This window comes from Ovis aries, chromosome 23, assembly GCF_016772045.2.
Source record: "Ovis aries strain OAR_USU_Benz2616 breed Rambouillet chromosome 23, ARS-UI_Ramb_v3.0, whole genome shotgun sequence".
Classification (NCBI taxonomy): Eukaryota; Metazoa; Chordata; class Mammalia; order Artiodactyla; family Bovidae; genus Ovis; species Ovis aries.
This window is the reverse complement of record NC_056076.1, coordinates 35,989,270-35,999,148: the sequence shown is the minus strand read 5'-3', so window position 1 is coordinate 35,999,148 and position 9,879 is coordinate 35,989,270. Positions and strand designations below refer to the sequence as shown.

At 36.5% G+C, this 9,879-nt stretch overlaps 1 protein-coding gene across 1 annotated transcript in view; it reads right to left on the bottom strand.

The window, feature by feature from the left end:
* Positions 1 to 3,660: 3,660 nt before the first annotated feature.
* Positions 3,661 to 9,879, bottom strand: part of CLUL1 (clusterin like 1) — a 28,858-nt gene continuing 22,639 nt past the window's right edge. The window contains exon 8 of the mRNA XM_012103515.5: positions 3,661 to 8,111. Coding sequence (XP_011958905.3) covers positions 7,923 to 8,111 — 189 coding nt within the window. The 3' untranslated portion in view covers positions 3,661 to 7,922. The remainder of the gene's footprint in view (positions 8,112 to 9,879) is intronic.

Below are 9,879 nucleotides of genomic sequence, written 5' to 3'. Positions count from 1 at the left end.
CCACCCTGCCACGCCCATACCAGTGTAACCATAGTATTAAAGTCACCTGTAAGTGCTTTGGGGCTGATGGTTTGGGTTGTGCTGTTTGGATGGGGTGGATGTGGTTGTGCTGTCTCCAGATGCAGTGGGCCTTCTTTCTGATGGTCATTTGGAAAGAGAAGGCTCTGTTGAAAACTTGATCTCAGAAAACAGGCTTCAGACAGGGATGGGGACTCATGTTGTCTGCCTTAGCTTGAAAGCGCCCCTGGGTGTTAGAAGCTAAGATGAGGTGCAAAGGCGTAGTTTTCCAGCAAGGGATGGTGCTTCATGTCAATTACTGCAAGACTGTTGATACTGGTGGGGGGCCAACTAAATGTAGGCATTCTTTCTACCCCACACTGACCCAAAATGTCTCCACACATTTCCAACCATGTGTAGGATCCCAGACAGGAAATCTCCCAGATTGTCTGGTCACAGTTACTCTTATGTGTTTACTTCCCTTTTGTTATTTTGAGCTATTTAGTTGCTCCCTGGAGAAGGGAATGACAACCCATTCCAGTATTCTTGCCTGAAGAATCCCATGGACAGAGGAGCCTGGTATGGGGTCGCAAAGAGTTAGACACGACTGAGGGACTAACACTTTAGTTGCTAGACTAGAATATCACTTATACCGCAGGGTGAATCTCAGGATACAAGCTTAGACTCCCCGGCCCGCAAGGAGGTTCCTCTTCCATTGTGTTTGCTTGGAGGATCTTGGTTTGATGATAACTGAGAGAGCCTGGTTTCTTTACTGGTGACTGCTCCGTAAATGAGTGATCCTTTCATATAAGCACATCATTATTCATCCAACAGCGTTTATAGCACAGTGCCTCCCAGGCATCACCAAGACAGACAAGGTTCCTGGCACAAGAACTGACACTCTAGCCCAGAGGAGCAATGGGAAATCCCTGAACAAAACACCTGCAGAGTGACGGGTGCAATGATGATTGTATAACCAGGTTCAGAAGGACTACTTTTGATCCCACCGTTAGGAGAATTCTCCTTGAGGAGGGTCACATTTGAGCTGAGATCTGAAAAGTGAAACAAAACCAGCAAGGAAAGATCTGGGGAAAGAACAGTCCAACTTTGAATGCATTATACCCTCAGCTTTACTCAGCACGTGCATCTATAAAAACACAAAACAAGGATGATAGGGATGCTGAATCCTATCTCCTTCTTGGAACAAATCAGTATCAGTTCAGTCGCTTAGTCGTGTCCAACTCTTTGCAACCCCATGAATTGGAAGAAATAATCATTGTTAATAGATCCATTAACTTACTGGGAGAAAAAAAGCTCTTTCTTCTCATTAAGAGATCTATTTCTGTTAAAAATTTCACTATGTTTAATAGTCATAGAAATGTGTAATATTTATTTTGATCAATTATGTACGTTATAAATTATATGTACAATAACTCAGTCCAGAATGAATATTTGATACCTAGATTTTTGTGTCTCAGGAAATTTTTAAATATTTTCAAATTTTAAAAATATTTATATTGATCAATAAAGTTGTTTAAGCATAAACATATTACTTTAGAATAAAATTCTCTGAAGAAAACAGAGTGAAAATGAGAGTTTAAGGAGAAAATGGAATGAGACAAAATTTCTTACTGTTAAAGAAAAATGTGTATATTTGTTTAAATGGATGATTCTGAGTATTAAATTGTCATGATTCATAGATTCCATTGGGCATATTTAAAAGAAGGATGAGTTTTATTTTTAAGATGCTAATATTTATAATACATGGGAAAAATAAAATTTCCTATTCTTTCAACTTTTACTGAAAAATTATGTGACACACCATATGTATATTTTTCAGGTTCCTTTTAGGGTATATGAGAGCAAGAACATTTGAATATTATTGACCTGGATACTGGTTCTTCTTTGTAGTGTAAACTCTTAAAAATGTTGGCACAACTAGACAAAGGAAAGTATGAAACTAAAATTTTTAAGAACCAACTATGAGTCAAGTATTAAGTAATAATAGTATTACTGGTGGTTCAGATGGTAAAGAATCTGCCTGCAATGCGGGAGACCCAGGTTTGATCCCTAGGTCGGGAAGGCCTCCTGGAGAAGGGCAAAGCAACTCACTCCAATATTCTCCCTGGAGAATTCCATGGAGAGAGGAGCCTGACAGTCCACAGTCTATGGGGTTGCAAAGAGTCAAATAAAGTTTAGTGACTTACCACCGCTGCCACCGATTGATGCTTATCATCATGACACACTATGGTTCTCCAGACTACCTAATAAAGCAAAAGCTTTACGGTTATTTTATTTTATTTTATAGATAAAACCACTGAGGTTTAGAGAGATTAAGGGTCTTGCCTAGTCAAACCCCTAGAAAATCTGGCAGTCAGGATTAAAATCCGGGTCAGCCTGCATGCAAAGGCTTTCTCTGACTACTGCAGGGAGTCAGTATTTCCCTTTCCTTTCTTCACTCTACAAATTGTTGATAAACGTTGGCTATCAAATAGATTCCTTTTGTAACTTGCTTTTTTGGCACCTTTTTTGACAAATATGTCAAATATATGGCAGAATAGACTATTTTTTTGAGATTTACTATACAGTAAGTTATCCAGAATTCTATCAATAGTATACTTTTTTCTATACTTTTTTATAAGAGCTTTACCTTCATTTGAAATTGACTACGTTCAATGGGCTGCCTTTGAACTTTAAGTCTACCTGACTAGCCTTCCTACCAAATAGCTCAAGACTGGGTGAAAAAATAAAATGTTTTAAAGGTTTTGAGTCCTCTCTTTACATTGCTCTCTACAATTTGAAAGACTGGCTATACATAGTCTATGTATAGAGTGACTGACTTTATGTATCCCCAGTGTAATCCTTGGTGACACATACTGACAAATGAATCTCTTCTCATATTGCACCAAGGTCCAGATTGTGAGGTTAAGTAAGTGTCAGCCAAAAACATCTTGTGTTTTACATACAGTATGTATGGCCTTGTTAAAAGTCAGCACTGTTCTGTTAATTTTTAAAAGAATCTAAACAGTACACCCATATGCATGGCAGCACTCTTCACAATGGCCAAGAGATGGAAGGCACCCAAGAGTCCATCTCCGGATAAATGGATAAACAAAATGTGATACACATGTACAACAGAGTAGTATTCAGCCTTAAAGAGGAAAGAAATTCCAGCACATGCTACCACATAGGTTGAACCTTGGAGACATTAACGCTAAGTGAAATCAGCTAGTTGCAAAGGGACAAATATTCTACTTCATGGAATCATACTTAAAGTAGTCAGATTCATAGAGACAGAATGGTGGTTGTCAGGGTCTGGGGAATGGGAGTTAGTGTTTAATGGGGACAGAGTTTCAGTTTGAGAAGATGAAAAAAGTCCAGGAAATGGATGATGGTGATGGCTGCACAACAATATGAATTTCCTTAATGCCACTGAACTGCGCACTTAAAAATTATTCAAATAGTAAATTTTGTTATGCATATTTTACCATAAAAAACTATAGAGAAGCTATAGATCTTTACTAAACAAAGGAATAAATTACAGATTTTTTTTCAATAAGTCAAATATCATATAGTATAAACCCAAAAGCAAATTGAAAGAAAAATTCTCTGTTAATTAGAAAGTGACACATTTGTAGTAGAAGTGATAGAACACAGACACCCTGGTGATTTAATATTTAATATACAAACTGTGAATATATCATAAAATACAGTGATATTTACATTTGATTTTCTAAAAAAGGAATGTTCACTTTTAATTCAGTTTGAATAGCTGTTAAGCTGCCATTCAACATAAGAAAATTAACAGTACTGTACAATATGTACGGGCTTTCCTGGTGGCTCAGATGGTAAAGAATCTGCATAAGTGACATATTTTCCTGCAACTACATTTACTTCATTATCTTACGCATTTTGAGATTTTCAGGTCTCAGCTGAAGAGGTAATTCTGTTTGCTGTGTATAGGATGTATCAGTTTTTACCTTTACAAAAAGCATCAGTGATCAAAATATTAATAAATTACTTACAGACAGAGGGCATTTTTTCCTTTGAAATAAAGTCTAGGATGAGTAACAGAATAAATACTCTTGGCTTTTGAAAAAAATAACACATAGCAAAATAACAGAAAACTCATCTGTATGGATGTTTTTAATAATATACTCAAAGGGATCTTCTCAGTTGCCCTGACTCATGAAACCTCTACAAAGGCCCTTGTCTCTGATGTGAAGATAAAGCACTCCTTCTGGAGTGCATTCTGCATGCACATAGTATTTGCTCAGTAAACTTCTACTGCTTATGGCACACTACTTTATTCAATGCGTTTCCTATGAGTGCCTTTCATTCTGATAATTACGGTAAGAGCCAAGTCCCAACCACTAATTAGGTACTTAGGGCACGTAAGACATTCTGTTACAGCCTGTAACTATGGATCCTGGCCACAGCAGCTGGGAAAGTTTGGAATAGAGAGATAAACACATCGCAGACCAATCAATAAACTTAGGCACTAAGGATACTAGATGAGTAGATGAGAATTCCAGTAGAGGGTTCTTAATAGATGTTCTAACCTATAGAATTGGTATTCATGTTTTAATGAGCTACATTCTTAGACTAAAGACCTCACAAGTATTCATAGATTTGAAAGGAAATGACAAGGGTGTTTCTTTTCCTCTATCTTTACTGTTACTTTCCTTAGTATGTTGCTCTTTCAACTGATGGCAGGTTTGAGACCTTGATGTGTTGATTTAATCAGAACACTGACAAAAACCTACCCGCTGCCCTGACTAGGATGCACAAAAGAAATTCAACTAGTAAGCAAATTTTAAGATGTCTGTTTTCACAAATAATCAAAAATATAAATTTTTAATAGTAAAAAATTTCATTTATTAGTAAAGTTTTTAAATCAAAACACTAGTTAGGATATGAGGATATTAATAGGACTTTAGACATTGCTGCTATCAAATTTGGCAATATGTCTCAATCAAATGTGAACCTTTAAGCAAATAATTCTGTTTCCTGGAATCTATCTAAGATAAGTAGAAAATGTGAATAAAAAATAAGCAAGGAGTTTTGTGAAGACTGGGGATTGTGGATATATTTTGTCTTCTAAATGTTTGGAATTTGTGATTGTTACTTTTAGGATGAAAAAACTATAAAAAAAATAATACTGCCTTTGCAAAAGATCACTCTGTGAGCCGTATTAATAAATAATTTGTCCACTATCTCGATTTTTCAACATATTTCCAATTATCACTGTAGCCTCTTCATTCCAAAATCAAGGAAAGAATTTTATTGGAAATATTTTTATTATTCAGTCAGATATAAGTTGTCAGTCCCATTTGAGCACAAACACGTTGTTTCCTTCCTCAAAATCCTGCAGAGTCTCACTGTGGCCTACAGAGTTGAAGCCCCAGGCACAGCTGCCCAGCTTCTCCACTCATTTCATGAGACACACGGTATCCTTGCTGTCTTTTAATTGAGCTGGTCTTGGTTGCTTACAACTGAAGAAAGAACTCAAACTCATAAGGGGGAGGTTTCTGGACAGAGGGAGGTGGCAAAGAGCCCTCGTGGGAGGAGACCAGTTTAATAGGACTTCTCAGAGTCCCCGTCCCCAGTATCTAGGCACTCTAGTCTTTCTGGCTCCATTTGCTCACATTTCCCCCTAGTTGAGGAATCTTTAGGGGAATATTTTCACCTTTGTGTATATTTTTTGTTTATTTATTTCATTTTTTGGCTGCACCACACCACAGCCAACCAGGGATCAAACTTGCACCTCTTGCATTGGAAGAGTGGTGTCTCAACCATTGGACCACCAGGATGCCTTTCATCTTTATATTATGATCACAGGATCATATGTATATATGACCAAACATATATATGACATATATCATATATTTGGGGGAGGGGAGGGAGAGAGAAAGAGGAAATAAGAAAAAAAGGATGAGGGAGATAGAAGACAGACAGGAAAAGAAGAGAAAACACGGAAATACGTCAGCTGAGAAGTTTCTCCCCCATGGAAAGTAAAGACACTTTCCACTCCCAGAGGGCCCCTTTGGGCACTCACTAAATGCCACCTCGAATTACTGTTCTGTGCATCTTTTCTCTCCCAAACTCATTGTTTTCTTCTCCACAGTACCTGGGTCTTGTGCCTTCACTTAAAGTGAAAGTGAAAGTGTTAGTTGCTCAGTTGTGTCCGATTCTTTGTGACCCTAAGGACCCACTAGGCTCCTCTGTCCATGGAAATCTCCAGGCAAGAATACTGGAGTGGGTAGCCATTCCCTTCTCCAGGGGATCTTCCCGACCCAGGGATCGAAACCAGGTCTCTTGCATTGATGGCAGATTCTTTACTGTCTGAGCCACTAAGGAAGTAAATACCTTCACTTAGTAGATGCTAAAAAGATATTGGTTGATTGATGTAACAACAACTTCTCCAAAACTCAGAAATAAAGGAAGAGGCAGTGAATCTAGTAATACCCAGCTTAATTATACATTGATAGGGACCTACTAACAAGATCCCTTATGAGTAATAACTTAGAATTAACATTTAATGCTTCTTTAAGATTGATCATTTTACCAAAGGAGAATGCTATGTACAGTTCTAATTGTGCCATTAATTCAGAAGATTATCCTAACAGAGATGGTGACGAATGTACGCCAGAAATGTCATTCAGTTGTTTTTCCTGTAGACTGAACAGATTTACATTTTGTCTCACTGTAGGATTACCATGGAATAGAAGCAGTTATACTAAAGTTTAAAGATGCAGAACACATTGATACAGTGTTCAGTCTACATTTACCTAGCTATTTTAGCAACATATCTTCTAATTTGAAATCTCAAAATTATTTATTCATTGTAGAAAATTGTAAAAATATCAAAAGATGAAAAGGTTAAAAAAAATCATCCATTTCCAATCATAATTGCTGCCAACCCTTTTTATTTTTAATGCAGATTGTAGATTTTTTTGTTTTGATCATTACATTTATAGAGTTTTGTACTCATTTTTCACTTAATTTTTTTCAACCAAATGTCCCAACAGGAGCCAGTTTAATGTGGCAATTATGATTCAGAGAAAATTAAGTTAAAATTTGCCTCTACCCCCTACTGACTTGAGTAATTAATCTGGTTGCTCATCTACCTGCAATGCAGGAGACCTAGGTTCCATCCCTGGGTTGGGAAGATTTCCTGGAGAAGGAAATAGCAACCTGCTCCAGTGTTCTTGTCTGAAGAATCCCATGGACAGAGGAGCCTGGTGGGCTACAGTCCAAGGGGTCTCAAAGAGTCAGACATGACTGAGCAACTAACACTTGGACCCTGAGTCTCAAGTTTCTTTTCTGGAAGATGGTAATAATAATATTTGCCTTATAGATAGGCTTAGAATAAACTCTTGCTCCAGCAGATGTCATATCATGATTTAAATTTTATAAATATTTTTAAATGGTTTTATAAGATATTTGGAGCATATTTAGCCACAACTTTTAACCATTTTCTGGTTTTTAGACATTAAGATGATATTCAGTTTTTAATATTTTACTATTTTAAATAATTTTGAAAATATTGATCTTGGGGTGGGAACTTCAAATCAATTTTAGATTTACTCCTTTGGATTGATTCCAGAAGTGGAATTATTATATCAAAAAGAAATTTGATGACTCTTGATATGTATAATTGAATAACTTTTCAAAAAGGCAAAACCAGTTTATATTTCTTGCAGTCACATATGAGAATTCTCATTTCATTGCATTCTATCAGGATTTTTTTTTTAATTTGAAAATTCAATAGGTAAAAACTGCTAATTTGCCTTAGTTTCCATGCCTTTGATTATTAATGAGGTTGAATATGTTTTCAAGGTATTTGAAAGCTAGTTTTGTCATTTTTCCCTTTTAAGAACCATCTGTTCCTATCAGCAAACGTCCCTAATCAAACATTCTGCTTACCAAGATTTAAAATGTTCCTTAAAATGCTGTACAGCTTTGGCCAGCATGTAGCTAATGAAGTCAGAATTCTCAGCACTTTCTTCAAGAGGAATGGTGAGTGTGAAATTAGAGGAAGGCAGAATGCTTATGTCTATCATCTTTTCATCTTGTTTGGAGAAATTTCCTTCGTGATCACCTGGAACTACCTAAGAAGCAGGATCATACAATAAAAGGTTACTAACTTTTAGCACACATTCAGGATTAATTTAATACCACGTTAGTCAGGATAGGCTAGGTTGTGCCTAAGCTAGCAAATTAGCCCAGCATTCCAGTGGCTTCATACAACATAATTTATCTCTCGCTTATGTCCCAGCACAAGGACTCTGAACCACCAAGATGCTCAAAGACCCTGGTTAAGAGAGGAAGATCACGTCAGTGTGCGGTAGCATGTGTAACAACATATGGCTTTCTTGGTACCCTCCATAGGGAAAGAGAATGCATAACCACATGCAGGCTCCTCTCTATCTCAGTCTACAAACAACTGTTCATTTTTGTTCACATCTCATTGGCCAGATCTTAACACATGGTATCACTTAACTGCAAGAAAAGCTAGACAGTCTCAGTGAGTGGATGGAATATTTGGTGAGTGTTCCTTCCCAGGAGGTGCTAGTGGTAAGGAATCTGCCTGCCAATGCAAGAGATGCAAGAGACTTGGGTCTGATCCCTGGGTCAGGAAGATCCCTTGGAGGAAGGCATGGCAACCCACTCCAATATTCTTGCCTGGAGAATCCCATGGACAGAGGAGGCTGATGGGCTACAACACATAGGATCACAAAGAGTTGGACACAACAGAAGTGACTTAGCACATACACACTGTCTGTGCCACAAATGGTAATGTGATACACCAAGTCTTGTACTGAGTTTCTGTAGCAAATTTACACTTTATGGTTTTATGTGTAACTTTTGTAAGAACCAGTCATCCGAAATGCATGTCGTTTACTCTCTTAATGAGTTCGCAATTGTATATACTTTGACTTAATTAAATGAAACTGTAATGACATGCAACTTGTAATCTAAAGAGAATTATATTGAAAATATTTTCAAATATACCTCCTTATAAAAAAGATAAAGTAAAATATTAAGAAGTCAAATAAAAATTGGTGATTTCTTGACTCTAGTTTACAAAGCTACCATAGCTTTCCTTTTTTTTTACTTTTGGTAATTAAATAAAACACATTGAACTAGACATAAAGCATCTGTGTCTATCTCAAATAATTATAATGCTAACACCCATGTAACTGCAACCTAAAGCACATAGCTTTTTTCACCTGCTGGAATTTGTGTATTTTTTTACAGAAGATTCCTCTTCAGTATGTGCTGTTTTATAGATTTGTACTTTCTATTACATGATGAACTAAGAGTTGTCTTAAGAAAAATAACTTTTACAGGCAGTTCAGCCCAAGGATCCTGAAGAAAAACTATTTGGCCTTGAACCCCAGTTCTACCATTTACTAGCTGTGTGATCTCAGACAAGTTGTGTAGCTTCTCTGTACCTTATCTGAAAATTTTGTAAAACAGTTATACTCACCTTATAGGAACACTGAGGGTATTCAATTATATAATACATGGGGAAAGTTCTTAGAACATTGCCTGACAAATAGTAAGTGTTTTTTACTGGTGATTATTATTAGAAAAATGTGTCACCGAAAATGATGTGATTTTACTTTATATGGAGTTTTTTGTAAGGAAATGCATTTGTTATGAATATCAACAAAATTCTGTAAAGCAATTATCCTTCAATTAAAAAATAAATACATTTAAAAATATCAAAAATTTTAGTTAAATCAGTTAACATTACTCAGAGACACTAGAATGGAAGCAAATTGAAGCCTAGTATGGAAATCTTGATGATGATAAAAAGAATTAAATATTGCCTCTACTCTTCTAAAGATTGAATACACTACTAAAATTTTT